The following is an 18,496-nucleotide window of genomic DNA, read 5'->3' as shown; positions in this document are numbered from 1 at the left end:
TTTGCCACTAGATCCTAGTATCCATGTAACAAAGCTGATGTGTATCTGCGACCCCAGCTCTAAGGGAGAGGGAGGCAGGAAATTGTTGGGGGTGGCTTCCAGCCTGGCCAAGAAAACATGCGCACCAGGTACAGGGAGAAACCTTACCTCAAAGAAATAGGTGGAGATTGGTTAAAAACAAAACCAAAAATGGACATTTGACGTCCCGTTTCTTCCCTCACTGAGGCTCATACACCTGTTGTGTACACACACACACACACACACACACACACACACACACACACACACACACACAGAGGCACTCACCCAAATTAATTTTAAAAATACAAAAAGCATTAGATGTCTTCTTAAGCTAAGTATGGTGACTCATGCCTATAACCCTAACACTCAGAAGACTGTAACAGTGGGGTGGTAGGGAGCTGACGGCCAGCTTAGACTTCGTGCCGAGTTTAAGCTCGGTCTGTGCTGCATAGGCAAACCTCGGCTAAAATTAACAGCAACAAATGGACCTGCAGGACGGACCATTAGGGAAAGGGTTTTTCTGTCAACCTTGGTGACCTGGGTTTGACACCAGCAACCTGTGTAGCAGAGAGAACTTTCTGTCCTTCACATCCATGTCATGGTATCCATATTCAAGTGCATGTGTGTGCACATGCACACACACACACACACACACACACACTGTAAAAATAAACCAACAAATAAGGTAGTTTAATACTTCAGAGCTAAAAAGAAAACACAAGATTACAGAGATTGCAATGTTCTCATGTTTAGAGGGCAATTCTGTAAAGTTTAGAGCAAAATTTAGCAATTGTTTTCCCTTTTACAGTTTCTGTTGTCCGTTAGCACAGTGCTCAGTGAAGTACATACTGTGGTTGGGTAGAGGAAGAAGCCATGAAGAATTCTTCAGACTTATAATTTCCGTTCATGGTTGGTGAATGGGCCTTTGCTGAAGTGTTTCCTTTTCTAACCAGCCGTTTAGTGTTACCTGTAAAAATAACTTTTATTCTCTTGGATAATAACTGTCCTCTCTGAGGCTTACTGCCTCCATCTGCTAGCCTAGCCTTAGCCCTGGAAGTGTCTAGCCTCTGTTCAATCTAATCTAGACCTAAATGGTTTTCAGCCTCTGAGACTTACTGCCGAGTAAGCTCACCCTTTCCTAGTTCTTTCTGAACTCTAACTGGCTGGTTCAACTCAGCTGTTCTGGCTCAAACTCCTCTCCAAGCTGGCTGACTCAATCTGGCTTCTCTCTCAGCCTCTCTTGAATTGCTCCGCTTGGCCCCAAACTAACTCTAGCAGTCTTCCCGCTCTTTCTCATCTCTGGTTCATTTCTATCTTTACCTGTGTCTAGCCTGTTCTCTCTCTACACCCTCTCTCTGTACAACCATCCCAGTAAAACTGCCTCTTCACCCCTCTCTGTGCTGTGTAACCTCCCCTCCCCAGCCTGAAACCTGTTTGCTTAGGTTTCAGAGTTTGAGAGCATCGGGGCGGAGCTTGCTGCCCTATCATCCTGCCACTCCCACTGCCTGCCTCCTAGCTGTTCCCTAGCCCACCTGCAACCTTACTCCAAGATGATTTGGCAGGAATCGGGCCCCTTCCCCTCCTTCATATCTGAGTGTTGGAAATAGTAAAATTGAGCTTTGATCAGAATTTTGTCTTAGCTACATCTTTCTCTCGTCCGCCTAGCTCCCTCTTCTCTTCCAGGTTTCCAAGATGCCTTTCCAGACTAGAACTCAGACATGTGAGCCGCGCTGGCCGGACACAACAGTGCTGTTCTCTCTCTCTCTCTCTCTCTCTCTCTCTCTCTCTCTCTCTCTCTCTCTCTCTCCTCTACTGCATGGTCTCCACGAATATGCTCTTTCTGTACTGTCTGTCTCTCCCTTAAGTAGCTTCCCTTTCCTCTCTCTTCTCCTGAGAGTTGGGTGTATCCTGTTCTGTCAGATCTTTCTCTGATTCATCACTTTGTCTGCCACTCAATTAGACAACACTTTCAAACATGGATGCTTCCTTCTACAAACTAACATTACCTTCATTGTTTGGGACTAAAGGTGTGTACTAAGAGTGTGTCTGTATTCCAGCCAGAGGGATGAAAGGTATATGCTAAGGGCTGAGCCACACCACAACTAGAAACAGGTTCAAATATTCTGTAACATTTACTTTTTTTTTTTCTTTTTGGTTTTTCGAGACAGGACTTCTCTTTATAGCCCTGGCTGTCCTGGAACTCACTTTGTAGACCAGTCTGGCCTCGAACTCAGAAATCTGCCTGCCTCTGCCTCCTTAGTGCTGGTATTAAAGGTGTGTGCCACTACTGCCTAGTGAAGATTTATTTTTTAATGCGCGCGCGCGTGTGTGTGTGTGTGTGTGTGTGTGTGTGTGTGTGTCTGTGACTGTGTGATTTATGCCCCACATGTGCCACCCATGGAGGCCAGAAGAGGACTGGAAGAAGCTCACAACTGCCTGTAATTTCAGCTCAGGGGATCTAGTGTCCTCTTTTGGCCTCTGTATGCGTGTACACAAATACACACATTAAATTGAAAACAAATTTAAATCTTTTAAAAATGAGTACACACACTGCAGCTGTCTTCAGACACACCATAAGAGGGCATCAGATCCCATAACAGATTGTTGTGAGCCACCATGTGGTTGTTGGGAATTGAACTCAGGACCTCTGGAAGAACAGTCAGTCCTCTTAACCTCTAAGCCATCTCTCCAGCCTCCAAATTTAAATCTTAAGTAAAAGAAAAACAAAAAGCCAGAAGTGGGGCATGAAAGTATTTCACTAGAGCCCTTGGCGAGCATGTCTGAGGTCCTAGTTCAATCCCCAAAAGAGCTTAAAGAGAAGTCAAGAAAAGGGGAAAACTGAGCGACAGAGGAGGGGTAAGAAGTGTGCGCACATCACTCTGTGTTCCTCAGTGAACGGACGTCTGCACAATTCTGGTAATATAAATGGAGCATGGTGTGATACAGGGACTGTGGGCATTGCAAGCAGAAGGTGGCGTAGCAGGGGAAGTGGTGAGAGAGCTAAATCCTCACTTTTTATAGCAAGAGGTCTATTGATGGCACTCAGCACGCTCAGTAGTTACAGGGATTTGCACATCTGCAGCAGAGCTCAGAAGAAATATCTTAGGGGTTAAAGGTCAGGGTGGGGGATGCTGCTGCTTAGAACAAGATTCTGGCACTTTCTTGCAAGAAAGAAAAAACCATTAAACATTCTTTTTAAAGCCATGAATATGTTTGTGTGATTGAAGAAATATTTTATGAGTATAAGGAAGAACCGGATAAAATTGTTAAAGAAATGGACAAGTGGTCCCTCATTCACTGAAGAAAAAAAGAAAAAGAGAAAAGGATTGCATGTTAACTGAGAGCAGGGCTTGAGGCCAGCGCCAGTCACATAGCCACAGTGAGACGTTTAGTGAACTTTTCTCCTTTGCTACTGGTTATTAAGTCTGGGGCCTCTCACATTCTAAACACACATTCTACAACTCAGCTTTATCCTCAGCCACATTTTTTACCTAAAATAATTTTTTTTTAAAAGTTGGGCAGTGTTTCTTAGGCTAACCCTGAACTTCTCTTGCAGCCAGGCAGGCTGTTACTCTGTCATCCTCCTGTCTCAGTCTCCCAAGTAGCTGGAACTCAGTCCTGGACCAGCAGGCCTGGCTAGGCGTTGCTTCTGCCTGATTTTCCTCTCATTTTAGAGCAGACTTGAGTTTGGGCAGGGCTGGGAATAAAGGGTTCTAGATATGAAAGACCCCCTTGCCTTTTGTAAATGTCTGACTCTAAAGTAACAATGGGGAAGAGGGAGAGTGACCTGGAGGGCCAGGAGATGGAGGGAGGGGCTTCTCCAGTCTGTGGAGGTGACTGTCCTGCAGATCCAGCTGTGGACACTGGCCTCTAATGCCTGGCATCGAGGGAAGTGACAGGCAGATGGCTCCAAGGGTGTGGGGAGGCACTCAGGTCAAAGTTCAGTGGCTCTAGTGTCAGAATTCCCACATCTCAAATTTGGCTTGCATCTGAAGAGACACAACCTGTGGGGATCCCAGGGGTCAGAGTTTTTTTTTTTTTTGGCTGCATCCCAAGATAGCATGGCTGTGGGGGTCAACATGGGCAGGTAGAAGGTCTCACCTGGGGTCCAGTGTTCTCGGAACTCTGCACAGCCTTTGAGAGAGGGATTCCCTTATGAGTGAGAATCTGATGGCAAGGTTTTTTTGCTAGCATTCTGGTATAGCGGCTTGGAGGAGGAACCACAGTAATTAAAGAGACACTTTATAATGTACAGCATCTTCTAATGTGCTGTGCACATCTCAATGTGTAGGTTAAGACCACCCCCGATTGACCAAAGACTAGGGTCACTTGTCTTCACCAGCCCAGGAGGAGGGAGGGGCACGTGCAGATGCCTTGGTGATTTTGTAAGTGGTAAATGCTGCGGCCAGCTTGGGCTCTGTGCAAACTGCTACAGCCACTGCTGATTCCCTAGGTCCCTGCCTTTCTCGTCCATCCTCCAGGATCTGTCCCCTGCTTTCCCACATAGACATGGTTCCTCAGTGGTTTTCTTTACTCCTGCCTGGGGATAGGCGGGTCTCCTCTCTAAGAAGAGGTAGAGGGGAGCTTGGCTGGAGCCCTCTTGAAGGAAAGATGGATTTATGTGTGAATCTTGAACTTTCAAAGACCTGTCCTGAGAGACTTGGTCCTTGGCTTCAAGAAACTAGAAGAGAGGGTTGAGGGGATGATTAGGGATGCGAGCACTTGCTGTGAAATCACAAGAACCCGGGTTTGAACCCCCAAACACCCATGTAAAAGCCAAGCCTGGCTGCATGTTCCTGTAACCCTAGGATTGCACAGTGGCAATGGGTGGACCCTAGCAGGTTACCTGGCTTATCCAGCTGTGTTTCAAAGGAGGGAAGTGGAGCTATAGGGGAAGACACCTGATGTCCTCCTCTGGCCTTGTCATGTCCCCCACAAGTGTGAATATAGAATCCACATGCACACAATACACATACACACAAATGAACACACACGAGTGCACACACACACACACACACACACACACATGCACACACGTATACACACACATGCACACAAACATAAACACATACACACATGCACACAAACACGCATACATACACATATACACACGCACACATACACAAACATGCACATACACACATGCACACCTACACTCATAAACACAGACACAGACACAAACATGCACACATGCACACATACACTCATAAACACACACACACAGACACAAACATGCACATACACACATGCACACATACACTCATAAACACAGACACAGACACAAACATGCACATACACACATGCACACATACACTCATAAACACACACACACACACACACACACACGCACACACACACACACATACAACCAGGAACTGAGGAATTCGGGCTGAGGCTGGATCACTTTTTTATTCAGTTAGGTATAAATCATAGGTGCAAGGACAAGGGGAGGGCGCCATGGAGAGCAGGTTCAGGTCTTGGGACCTGAGTGACCTCCTAGAGGGGACAGTCCTGCTGTCTCCTTCCTCATTCCCTGGGAGACACTCTTTCTTCTGACTCTCTAGGTCTACCCCAGGGAAGGCAGCTCCGCCAGGTAAGAAAGGGATGGCCGTGCAGATGTAATGGTTGAAGCAGGGCAAGGGTGTGGACGGAGGCCAGCATGAGGTGGCTGCTTTGGGCTCCTGAGTCTGTTTTCTAGCTCCCTCTTTGCCTGTGAGTTGGACCGTGAACCACCCAGCTTGAAGTTCGTGGGGGATCTCCTGGGCTCCAGGCGGGCTACTGGGCTATCCTCTTGAGGGCTGTGTCTGTTCAGTTCTGGCAGGGCAGAAAAGAAGTGTGAGAGGCAGGTGGAGGGAGGCTCCTCTTTGTTCCCCTTCCATCCCTTCAGCAGCCTCACCTCTTGCAGCCCTTGGAGCCCTTTCCTTTCTTTCCAGACTTAGAGGTTCCCCGGTTCTTCCTGCAGCCGGGGCTTTGTTTCCCTGGGGCTGGAGGCTGGTCCAGGCGGCGCATCAGGTTCTGCACCCAGCCTTCCTCAGGGTTTGCACATAGCTCAGGCTTAGAGTGCTTCCGGGGTAAGAACCTGAGGGTTGGAGGGCAGCAAGCTTTCTTAGTCTGGCCCATCACACCTCCCCAACCCAACCACCAGCCTGTACCCACCCGATCAGCGCACTCACAGGATTGCCGGGATGGGACAGCCTAAACTTGGTTCTTGCTTCCTATAGCCTCGGACAATACTGTAGGGAATTTTCTTCTGGCTGTACTTAAGGCAGCAGTCCTGTCCCCCTCCATCACTGCCTGCAAGGTAGGTGCACAGACCCAGCTGCGGCTTATAAGGTGTCTCTATGGCCCCCTTCCCCAGCCAAAGCCTCTCCCTCCTTGGTACCTTGGGTCCAGGGGATGCAGAGAGCCAGGACCAGGCTAAGGAGGCTCAGAGTCATCATCTGAGCCATGATTGTGGTTGAGTTGAGGATGAGACCAGAGCTGTAGGTGAGATGGACAGCTGCAAGTTGGGGTCTGTGTGTGTGGGCTGCGACTGGCTTGCTGCCTATTTATGCAGTCTGAGACTTTCGCTTCCCTCGCTCCCCCTCCTTTTCCTGTGAGTTGGATCAGATGGCATTAGTGTGAGCATGCGGTCAGCTCCTAGCTGTTCAGCTCCTCATCTCTCCCTGGTCCTTCCAGCCACTGTCCCCAAAGCATGATTGCTTCCTCCCTGCCCTTCAGGCCCCACACATCTCCTCTCCTTTCGGCAAGTAATAATCTAGCTAATGACTAGGAGTTCTTTATAGATCCCTGACAATAGGCCTTATTTTAGACATATGATATACAAATGCATCCTCTCAGTCTATAGGCTTCCTGATAGTAGCGCACAAAATTTAAAAGTTTTGTGAAACCCAACTCCCCCTCTTCCTCTACTAGCTGTGATGTTACTACCACGACATCACACTGAACCGATCATTAACAGATCCAAGCCCATGAAACTTTCCTCTGCTTTTTAAAACAATGTGTATTTTTGTGTGGCTGTAAGTGGAAGTGGTAGGTGAGGGTGCAGGGAACTGAACTCAGGTCCTCTGCAAGAGCAACACCCTTCCATAAGTGCTGAGCCATCTTTCTGCCCCTCCCTTATGTTTTATTTATTATTATTTCTTTTAGCTTTTGGGATTATAATATAATTACACAACTGTCCCCTTTCCATCCCTCCCTAGGGATTCTAATAGATATTGTACTGAATCTGAGGACCACTTACATCGTTATCACTGTCTTTGTAAAATTAGAATTCAATCCAAGAATAAGGGATAGCTTTTTATTCATTTAGGCCTCCTTTAATTAGAATGTTTTGTATTTTTCACAGTATAAGTCTTATACCTACTGGATTAAATTTGTCTGTAAGTATTCTGTTTGGTGCTGTTATAAATATAATTGTGTTCTTTATTTCCTTTTGGAATTTTGTTGTTGTTGTTATTGTTGTTACTTTTTTGAGACACAATGTCACATGTAGCCTTGGCTGTTCTGGGATTCATAGACCAGGTTGACCTTGAACTCACAGAGATCTACCTGCCTCTGCCTCTGAGTGCTGGAATTATTAATTGCTAATAGTTCTCTCTCTCTCTCTCTCTCTCTCTCTCTCTCTCTCTCTCTCTCTCTCTCTCCCTCCCTCCCTCCCTCCCTCCCTCCCTCCCTCTCTCCACTATAGCTTGCACTGTTGGGTTGAAGTGAGCATCTTGTATGTTCCTGATCTGAAGAAAGCTCAGTCTTTCCTTATTGACGGACAAGGTAGGATTCTCATAGTCAGTCCTTTATTATGTTGGGATGTTTCTTGCCATTTTCAGTTAATGGGCTATTATTTTCTCCTCCTGAAAGGGCACTGGATTCATTTTTTTTTATATGATGTGGTAAGATCGTATGGGTTTCCCCTTCATGTTAATGTGGCCTTGTTTTAACCTGAGAGCAGACCCCACTTGGTCGTAGTATATAATACTTCACTGTGCTGCTGAGTTTGTTTTTTTAAAAATATTTTGTGGAGGACTTTTGTGTTTTCATGTATAAGGGATGGGGGTTGGTCTGCTGTTTTCCTGTAGGCTCGTTTTCCAGCCTCAGGATCAGGTAACGCTGACCTCAGACACTGTGTTAGGGAATGCCAGCTCTTCAGACTTTTGGAAACTTTGAGAACAATGGATGTTAAAACTGTTGTGATGTTGAAGAGAATTCACACTGAAGCCATTGGACCTGGTATTTTCTTAGTTTGGGTATTTGGCAATTGTTACTCCTTATTCCGTGTTCTCACGTGGTGTGAATCCACTCGGAGGTGCGTTTCTTCTCTAGCTGATTTTGGTAGATTTTGTGATTTTGGAATTTATCCATTTCACCTAGGTTGGAACAGAGTCATACATAGCACACTCTTTTTGTTTGTTTGTTTTTTGCTTTGTTGTTTGTTTTTTGTTTTGAGACAGGGTTTCTCTGTGTAGCCCTGGCTATCCTAGAACTTGCTCTGTAGAGCAGGCTGGCTTTGAACTCAGAGATCCACCTCCCCCTGCCTCCCCAGTCTGGGATTAAAAGCAAGCACCACCACACCCGGTTTATTGGATCTTTTTTATTTATGTCAAATTATACTGATGTCCCTACTTTCACTTTTGACTTCAATGACTTGATCTTTTAAATTAAAAAAGTGTGGATGTTCTTTCCTACATGTATACATATATATATATATATATATATATATATATATATATATATATATATCTTCTGTGCACGTGTGTACAGTGCACTTGGGGGCATCTGATCCCTCAGAACTGGAGTTACAGATGGTTGTAGGTTTCGATAATTGAAGGCTGGATCCTCTGGAAGAGAAGCCAGTGCTTTTAACCACTAAGCTGTCTCCCTTGACATTTGAGATATATATATATATATATATATATATATATATATATATATATATATATCAGTATATCAATATATCAATAATATTCAAAGCCAGCCTAGTCCAGGGCATCCAGGGTGACATTCAGTGACCCTTTATCATATATATATATATATATATATATATATATATATATATATATATATTCACAAGATCCATCAACCTCTGCCTTCTAATGATTTTTATTTTTATTATCTTTTGATTCTTTATTTATTTCTGCTTTCATCTGTATCATTTCCTTCCGTGTACTGATTTTTTTTTTGTTTGCTCCTCTTCTTTTGTCCTCTTAAGAACCTTACAGTCTGTCCTGACAGCTGAGACAGACCTGAGTCCCATCCTCACACCTGGGTGCTTGTCTTACCTGGCATCTCCTTGCAGAATTTGGGCTCAGCCTCTTTCTGTAGTGCAGACTGACCTTGAACTCGGATGGTCCTGCCTCTGCCTCCTAAATAGTGCATCAAGGCTGTGAGGTGTTGCTTCTGCCTGTCCTCCGCAGTTCCATACACTGCTTTCTAAACCTCCTCTTCTCAAGGATTTACAGTTCCCAGATTTCCTTGGCTTTTCTGCCCAGAGTTCCCTTCAGACACCTGAAGGTTGTTAAGTAACAATAACATAAATTCTGGTAATGTGCTGGATGTCTGGGCTTTCTCAGTAATGTTTCTCCTCTCAGTGTTTGTTTGTTATTTTTCTGTTGAGTGAGCTATATTTTGAGTATTTGTAGCTTCTTGATGACTACTGGAAACTCAGACCATTTAGTGTGGGATCTTTGGACATCAATTCTTATGCTTCTCAGAGGCTGATAACACTGTTAGCTTCAAGCTTAGATGTGACCATCCTCTGCCTCCTGAGGGCTGAGTTTAAAGGAGTATGCCACTATGCCTGGCTGACAGCCCTTGTTGAGGACAATGCCATCATCTACTTGTGACTTTCCCAAAGAGATTTTTCTAAGTGTGTTGTCTTTGCTGTACAGGGTGGTATTTGGGGCTCCTTTTGTGGGGGAAACGGGTACTGTTGGGATGGTTCACAGGGAAGAAGAACTGGTCACAAGGGCTGAGAGAATAGCCACGCCCCTGGAACTGAGGTTTCTAGCAGACTGAGACACTATGCAGGGCATGGAGCATCCTTGCTAGCAAGAAGGTGGTTTTCCTGGAAAATGGCTGGGGAAAAATAAGAGATAATATGTCCTGAATCAGAGGACATATACCTTTAATCCCAGTGCTCGGGTGGCAGAGGCAATTGGATCTCTGTGAGTTTGAGGCCGGCCTGGTCTACAAATTGAGTTATTATGACAGCCAGTGAGACATTGTCTCAAATAAAACAAGACAGATGTCTTAGATTTTTTCTTTTTTCTTTTTTTTTTTTTAAACCTAGATCTTGGCACTAGAAAAATTTAAATTCCCATCTATTTGTTTCCTCTGTGGAGGTGACACAGAAGGTAGTGAGTAGCTCTGGTTGTTATCCTTCCTTCCTTCCTTCCTTCTTTTTCTTTCTTTCTTTCTTTCTTTCTTTCTTTCTTTCTTTCTTTCTTTCTCTCTCTCTCTCTCTCTCTCTCTCTCTCTCTCTCTCTCTCTTTCTTTCTCTCTTTCTCTCTCTCTCCCTCCCTCCCTCCCTCCCTCCCTCCCTCCCTTCCGTCCTTTCTTCCTTCCTTCCTTCCTTCCTTCCTTCCTTCCTTCCTTCCTTCCTTCTCTCTTTCTCTTCCTTTTGAAACAGAGTCTCATGTAGGTTGGCCTGGTCTGTTACTCATTATGTAGATCAAGCAGGCTGGCTTCAAACTCAGAGATCCGTCTTTGCTTCCTGAGTGCTAGGACTAAAGGTGTGTAAGCCACATTGGAGCTGTGTTTTATTTTTTGTGTGTATGGATCTGTGTCACGTGGGTGTTCTGGAGCTGGAGTCAGTTCTAGGCAGCCGTAAGTCACCCCGAGCGGGGGCAGGGAAGTAAACCCCGGTCCTCTAGGAGAGCTCTCAGTCTCCTCTCTGGTGGTTGATTTTAGTTGTCAACCTGAGTGGGTCTGGAATTAGGAGATAAACCTCTGGTCACACCTGTGAGGGGTATCTAGAATAAGGTCAGCCTCTGAGAATACCTAGGAAGGTTTTTGTTTTCTTTTAAAATTAACTAGTCTCTCTCTCTCTCTCTGTGTGTGTGTGTGTGTGTGTGTGTGTGAGAGAGAGAGAGAGAGAGAGAGAGAGAGAGAGAGAGAGAGAGAGAGAGAGAGAGATACAGAGAGAGTATGCATGCATCTGAGCTTGCATGTGCCATAGCTCTCAATTATGAAGGTCGGAGGACAACTCTGGGGTGACAGTTCTTGCCTTCCATCTCACTGAGGCAAAGGTTTCTGTCTTTACCTCCGTTTTTACTATGGGAATGCCAGGTCTACAGATGCATGCAACTGCACCTGCCTTTTTCTCATGGGTTCTGGGCTTGACCTCAGGCTATCAGGCTTTCAAGATAAATGTTTTCACTCATCAAGCCATTTCTCCAGCCCTGGGATTTTCCTGGCTACAGTGGGTAGACATCACAGAGCCAGGACTACCCACTTGAAGTGGGTAGGCACATCATAGACACAGGACTACCCACTTGAAGTGGGTAGTTCCTTCCAGTAACTGTTCAGCTATAAGAAGGTCAGAGGGACAACATACTTTTACATTGTGCCTGCTTGCCTTGAGTCTTTCTGGTGAGTTTATCTACTTACTCTGTTGCTGCCACTGCCTTTCCTTGTTGATGTCAGAACCCTGATTCTTCTGGCTTCCAACCTTAAGACCAGTGGCTTTCAGGGACTCCGCTAGGCCATCAGTGCCAGACTGACATGCTAAGGTATTCAGCCTTGTGGACAGCAGCTGCCAGGCTCTTAGCTTCTCCAGTGTAAAGACCATCATTGTTGAGTAGCCCGGGTGCTACTGTATAAGCCAGTCTAATAAATATCCTTTTGAATATGTATCTGTTCTATCTGCTTGGCTCCCCTAGAGAACCCTAAAGCAGTAACTTGTCTCTGAGTTTTCTAAAAAAGGAAGATAGCAGGGCTTAGAGCTAGGTATGTAGATGACAGCCATCCTGAATTCGACTCTTTCCCAAACAGGCTGCACTAAGAATCCCCTGGAAAGCTTGTTAAAAATAAACGCATCTGCCATTATCCCAGATCAACTTAAATAGACTCTCAGAACAGAGCCAAGTAATCTGTATTTTTACCCAGGTTGTCCAGGTAATTCCAAGCATTTGACGGGTGATGCTGAAAGAGCCACCTGGGCTGCTTCTGTTCCCATCCCACACTCCAGATGGGCAAAAATCTCGTGGGAAGGAACCAAGGTGACCAGAGGAAATGATGTCCCAGTTGCCTCTCTGGAGGAAGGTTACTTTCCAGCCTAGCACAGGAAAGAAAGGTGGGGGAGGGGGATGAAGAGTGAAAAGGGGCCGTGTGGATTTGACTTCTAAAATATCTAGGCGCTTCTCTCTCACCTAAGATCCTGCCTTGTCTTTATCTGTGGCTTCCCCTCAGGTCCCATCACTGCCCACATTCCTGGATCCTGAAAACTCTTCCTAGCACAGACCAGGAACCTCTCCTGTCGGACGTGAGCCTGTAGAGATAGAACAGCCTCAAAGAGATGTTGCATCCTGGGGTTTCGGGGTCAAGTGGTCTTCCTGCTTGCTTCTGAGCTTAGAGTTCAAATGAAGGCTCTGTGGGTAACTGAAGGTTTGATGGGGCTGGAAACCTTGGTGGGAAAAAGCTAGGGAAGGAAACATCTGTCTTGAAAACAAAGGAGATTAATGGGACCTGCCCCTACCTGGTCTGTGACTAGAGACACTGAGGTAGCCTGGGAAGAAGCAAGGCTGGCAGGAAGTTAGATGAGGAAGGAATTGTTACTGTTCTCAGGACTCCAGAGACCCACGCCCACCTGGTCTTCTGCCTTTAGCTGCTGGCCTCATCCTAGCCCACTATCCCACCTGAACCCTAACACAAACACGGAGGTCTAGGGGTTTACATCCTAGAACCGCTTTGGGTCCCTGAGCCAGACTGCATGTAAACAGTGCAGAAAGGGCACAGAGACCAATGGGTGTCAGGCTGAGATTCGAGTGTCTGCTTAAGTATTCCAGTCCTTAATGTGAAAGTCTTGACTCCTCAGGAAACCTGGTTACTGTTTGACAGGCCCATGGAGGCTCAGAAGCAGAGGGTTTCTACGCTCGTACCTGGGTGTAAGGAGTGGGGCAGAGAGCGTGACTGATGCTAACGCTAACAACGAGACAGACCAAGTCCCTAGAGCGAGTGAGAGAGGAGCCGTGTGCATTGCTACCTCTCTCAGCCTCACTTCCAGCAGGTCCACTACCTGTCTGGGGCGGGTACCTGGGGCCATTCTGGGGTAGACGTCTTAGGTGTTGCAAGAGTCTGGAAATCCCCGTATTGGAATAGCCACATTCGCTTCAGCTCTGTGCCCGCCTGCTCCTGTCTCCTCGGGGCCTCCAGGGCAGCAGATGCTCCCTCTGAGTTTGGCAGACAAGAGCCAAGGGGAGGGTATGGTGGGAATTTCAGCTCAAAGGTTGAGCTAATCCTGGAAGAGGCTTTGGGGTATGCCAGGACCCATGGGTCTGCATATTCCACCAGGGTCAAAAGGCCTGGGTGTTTTGGTGCTCCTGGGTTCCCGGCCGAGCACTGAGTGAGCCATCCCAGGAATAAGGTACCTCATGGACAAAAGCCGATGGTGGCTGTGCCAGCGAGAGCCACTGAGTCCCTGAAGCTGTGAAAGTCGTACGCCCAGCATAGAGGTGTATGTTACCCAGTGTGCAACTGTTCAGGTTGGGTTTGGAATTAGATGGATGCCCAGAATGGTGTTGATCTGAGATCAGATTAGAATAGGGTTATGGCCAGCACAGGGAAGGATCCTGCTGATGTTAGTGTGGGGTTTTGAACTGGGTTGTGATTCTTGCTGTTAAAGGCTGGCATATGTTGGATTGGTCTTTTGAAGACAGAATGGAGTCGGGCACTGAATTTGGGTTTGAGGTTAGGATCGGCCAAGGAGTTTACATTGTATGTTGGAGGTTGGTTCTGAACTTCTAAGACAATTCAGGGAGGGATATATGGTTATGTGCAATTCTGCTCTGATATGGGGAGAGTCTGCTGGGCTGCTTTCTAGGTTCCCTGTGTGAGGCTGTAAGTCTCTCCAGAGCTATCCAAGCAGGGCAGGTGGCCATCCAGGTCCAAGGGAGAAGGAACACCAAAGCCTTCTGTGCTCATTTGGCCATTCAAGCACCTTGTTGGCATTTACCACACCACCCTTCTCTTTCTGGGAATGAGGCTGGAGTTTGATTAGGAGTATGGCTGTAAGGCTGGGCTTGCAGTGGGATTGCAGCTAACATTAAAGCTTGCCATAGAGCTATAAAAGGAACCATGCCTGTGCCAGGGCCCCCTTCTGGGGCACCTGGGACTTTGATGGTTCCCTAAGGGTGACTTGGATCAGGCATGTCTGCCTAGTTTGTTGTTCCCTTTTACCTGCTATGTCAGACTGTAGGGGGTCAGTAGTCTGCAGGCATGGGACCCTGGGTAAACTGAGGCTTTTCATGTGATGTGTGGTAGGTGGGGTTCTAAAGAGGGTCGTGAACTCACACCTGACTTTGGTAGATCTTAAAAGAGAGTCTGTCCCTGAGAACAGTTTCTGGCATGCACCTATCTTTGCCATAATTAACTTCTGAACATTCTCAAGTATTGGGGTCACTGGTGTTCTGAATTTTTCCCTATAGAACTCAAGAGCAAATCAAAAGCCTTCATATGTGAGGCTAGTGCTCTGCCACTGGGCAAGACCCTCCTTTTGTGGATATTTAAGACCTGACCAAGTTGTTGAGATCAGGATATACACATGAATCCAAGGCTATCCCATTAACGACAGGCAATAGGATAGAAGTTACAAACCAGATTTAAAGGAGGGAGAAGGGTCAGCATGGTGGAATGCCATTAATTCCAGTTCTCTGGAGGTAGAGGCAGGTAGATCTCTTTGAGTTAGAGGTTGACCTGCCTACAGAGTTAGTTCCGAGTCAGCTAGGGCTACATAGTGAGACCTGGTCTCAGCAGAAAGGAAGGAGGGATCAGAAGAAAGCTAGAGGCTTACTGGGGGAGAGGTGCTTAAAGGATGGGGTTGGACAGCATTTAGATCCATGTGACTGGCTATATAGTTTTGTATGTAAGCCTGTCTTTTTGTCTGCATGACTGTCTTGCCTGTGTCTGCTCCAACATGTCAGATTTGGGGTATTGTCTATGGAGGTGCATTTTCTAGACAAGATTTTTCACGGTCTGGTTCAGTTTTGAGTGGTGTGGTTGACTTTGTCATATGAACCTGTGTGATTGGGTCTCTGTTTCCATGTGAGTCTGCTTCAGCCTCTCCTTTTGACACCCCACCCCCGTCCCCCCTGACACACCCCAGCTGCCAGAGCGATTTACCGCAAATAATGGCTTCCCTTCCCGCTGTCTGGATTCCCACGGGTCAGGCTGCCTGCCCAGGCCCCCGGCCCTCTGGCCTCTGAAGCAGGCCTGACCTTGGAAGTGCTACACTCTGGAAATCCCCCATGCTCCTTGCCTGGGCAGGGGCTGAGAGATGTGTGGAGAGGGAGAAGGCAAGAAGGGCAGCAGTTGGCAGCGCCCACCCTCTGGAAACAAGATCTTTCCCGATTCTTTCCCCGGCTTCCTTTCTCCCCATGCTCTTTTCCCAACCATGTGCGCAGGGCCCAGACTTCAGTCTCTGGGTATGAGAAGAGACAGTGTTCTGCATGCCCAGTCCTACTAGGCACAGTTCTGTCCTGTGTCCCGGCATCTGTGTGCGGTAAGAACTCTTGTTTACACATGCCTCAACGTTGTCTTCATTTCTTTCTTCTCCTTGTGGTGGACAAAGGGACCATTTTTGTTCTTTGTCTGTCCAGTTGGAGATTAGGCCCTAGGGGGTTGGCACAGTAGGGACCAGAGCACAGCAGTTACTGAGTAGCAGTGTATTTATTGTAGCCACACCCATTGATTCTCATAACTCCTCCAAGACCCACTGTTGGGAGCCGCCCCTACATTCGCCGTCACAAGATGGCGCTGACATCCTGTGTTCTAAGTGGTAAACAAATAATCTGCGCATGTGCCTAGGGTGGTTCTCCGCCCCATGTACTCTGCCTTTCCCGTGACGCCAACTCGGCCATGGGCTGCAGCCAATCAGGGAGTGATGCGTCCGAGGCAAAAGATAACTCTCCTAAATAAGGACGGGGTTTTCCGCCCTCCTCTCTCTCTGCGCGCCGCGCGCTCTTTCCGCCATTCTCTCTCTGCGCCCTGGCGCGCTGCACTCTTGCTCCTAAAGATGTAGCAAGAGGGGGGCTTTCGTTTTGGGGGCTTGGGGCTTGTGCTCTGGCCCATAAAGATGTAACCAATAAAGCTTTGCCGCAGAAGATTCTGGTTTGTTGTGTTCTTCCTGGCCGGGCGTGAGAACGCGGTGTTTAAGAATTGGTGCCGAATTCCGGGACGAGAAAAACTCGGGACGAGAGTTTACCATCACCGGCGCAAGGAAGATCCCTCATTCCGGAACCAGAACTGCGGGTCACGGTTATAAAGGTTCCCGTGGAACAGACTGTTGAGAAGGATCCAGTCTGGATTCAGAACTCCTCAGCTGGGGAACGGCGGTAACCCGTAAGTATAGCTTTACAAGGTAAGTCTGGCCTTGAACTTTCTAACGAGATTTAAGACAGTCTATCAGAAGTAAAGTGGAAAATAGCTTTACAAGGTAAGTCTGGCCTTAAACTTTCTAAGAAAAGTCAAGACAGTCTATCAGAAGTAAAGTGGGAAATGGCTTTACAAGGTATGTTTGGCCTTAAATTTTTTCTAGTGTTAGGAGCCCTTTTGTTCCTTTTCACATGTTATCAAGTGATTAAGATAGGGCTAAAAATTCTAGAGGAAATTCAGGACAATCTATCAGAAGTAAAGTGGGGAGAGAGAGTAGGAACAAAGAGAAAATATGGTACACAAAATAAGTATACAGGCCTTTCCAAGGGTCTTAAACCCGAGGAAAAGTTTAGGTCAGGTAAGAATACCTGGGGAGAGATTAGAAGAAAGGAGAAGGAAAAAGAAAAGAAAAAAGATCAATCAGCGGAGGTTTCTAGGAGAAGGAGCCTATACTCATCACTAGGTGAGCTCAGGGAGCCAGTTCTTAGTAGTTCTGAATCAGATGAAAAGGCTATTAGGGCCTGGAAGGCGCTCTCCCGAGCAGGTGAAGCCACTGCACAACTTAATAAAGATCATCCAGGGACCTCAGGAGTCATCCTCAGATTTTGTGGCCAGAATGACAGAGGCAGGCTCTTGCAGCCTACAAGGTCTTATTGTCCACCCTGGAGTTGTAGATCAGGATTATAAAGGGGAACTTCAGGTTCTCTGTTCTTGTCCTCAAGTTGTCTTTTCTATATCACAAGGGGATAGAATAGCTCAACTAATAATTTTGCCAAGCCTACATGGCTGTTTTTTCTTCCTCTGGTATTCCTAGAGCTGCCAGAGAGATCGGTTCTACTGGAAATGATTCTGATTACTTAATAATGCCTTTAGATTGTTGTCAAATTTTATCTACTCACGTAGGGGTAAACCCTCGTGGCGTCAGGCCATTACAGGTCTGACAAATGGATGTCACGCATATTTCCTCCTTTGAGAGAAATCAATATTTACATGTTTAGATAAGAAGAGATCACCTCCATACCTTAAATGATTTTCAAAAGCTGTTGGGAGATATTAATTGGCTCAGACCTTTTTTAGAGATTCCTTCCGCTAAGTTAAGGCCTTTGTTTGGTATTTTAGAAGGAGATCCTCATATCTCCTCCCCTAGGGCTCTTACTCTAGCTGCTAACCAGGCCTTACAAAAAGTGGAAAAAGCCTTACAGAATGCACAATTACAACGTATTGAGGATTCACAGCCTTTCAGTTTGTGTGTCTTTAAGACAGCACAATTGCCAACCGCAGTTTTGTGGCAGAATGGGCCATTGTTGTGGATCCATCCAAACGTATCCCCAGCTAAAATAATAGATTGGTATCCTGATGCAATTGCACAGCTTGCCCTTAAAGGCCTAAAAGCAGCAATCACCCATTTTGGGCGAAGTCCATATCTTTTAATTGTACCTTATACCGCTGCACAGGTTCAAACCTTGGCAGCCACATCTAATGATTGGGCAGTTTTAGTTACCTCCTTTTCAGGAAAAATAGATAACCATTATCCAAAGCATCCAATTTTACAGTTTGCCCAAAATCAATCTGTTGTGTTTCCACAAATAACAGTAAGAAACCCACTTAAAAATGGGATTGTGGTATATACTGATGGATCAAAAACTGGCATAGGTGCCTATGTGACTAATGGTAAAGTGGTATCCAAACAATATAATGAAAATTCACCTCAAGTGGTAGAATGTTTAGTGGTTTTAGAAGTTTTAAAAACCTTTTTAGAACCCCTTAATATTGTGTCAGATTCCTGTTATGTGGTTAATGCAGTAAATCTTTTAGAAGTGGCTGGAGTGATTAAGCCTTCCAGTAGAGTTGCCAATATTTTTCAGCAGATACAATTAGTTTTGTTATCTAG

The 18,496-nt window shown here is 46.3% G+C and overlaps 1 protein-coding gene and 1 pseudogene across 3 annotated transcripts in view; one reads left to right on the top strand and one right to left on the bottom strand.

Moving 5' to 3' along the window:
• The window catches only part of Gm21104 (predicted gene, 21104), an 83,153-nt pseudogene that overhangs the window by 32,581 nt on the left and 32,076 nt on the right, over nucleotides 1–18,496 (top strand). For both annotated transcript variants that reach the window (NR_169011.1, NR_169012.1), the window contains one exon: nucleotides 7,712–7,791. The product of NR_169011.1 is annotated as a predicted gene, 21104, transcript variant 1 (transcript). The remainder of the gene's footprint in view (nucleotides 1–7,711; nucleotides 7,792–18,496) is intronic.
• Nucleotides 5,412–6,542, bottom strand: Gm13304 (predicted gene 13304). The gene is made up of 4 exons (NM_001193666.1): nucleotides 6,404–6,542; nucleotides 6,195–6,315; nucleotides 5,918–6,100; nucleotides 5,412–5,835 (listed from the first exon to the last, which is right to left on the bottom strand). The coding sequence occupies exons 1-4, from the start codon at nucleotides 6,468–6,470 to the stop codon at nucleotides 5,805–5,807; spliced, it is 402 nt and encodes a 133-aa protein (NP_001180595.1). The 5' UTR covers nucleotides 6,471–6,542; the 3' UTR covers nucleotides 5,412–5,804.

The sequence above is a fragment of the Mus musculus genome, chromosome 4 (assembly GCF_000001635.26).
Source record: "Mus musculus strain C57BL/6J chromosome 4, GRCm38.p6 C57BL/6J".
Classification (NCBI taxonomy): domain Eukaryota; kingdom Metazoa; phylum Chordata; class Mammalia; order Rodentia; family Muridae; genus Mus; species Mus musculus.
The sequence above is the reverse complement of the archived record's forward strand: the minus strand, read 5'-3'. Positions and strand labels throughout refer to the sequence as shown.

Coding starts and splice junctions, on each gene's coding strand:
- Gm13304 (NM_001193666.1), bottom strand. CDS start 6,470: ATGGCTCAGATGATGACTCTGAGCCTCCTTAGCCTGGTCCTGGCTCTC. Junction 6,316..6,403: donor CTGCATCCCCTGGACCCAAG/GTACCAAGGAGG, acceptor CCTACCTTGCAG/GCAGTGATGGAGGGGGACAG. Junction 5,836..5,917: donor GGCTCCAAGGGCTGCAAGAG/GTGAGGCTGCTG, acceptor CTGCCCTGCCAG/AACTGAACAGACACAGCCCT.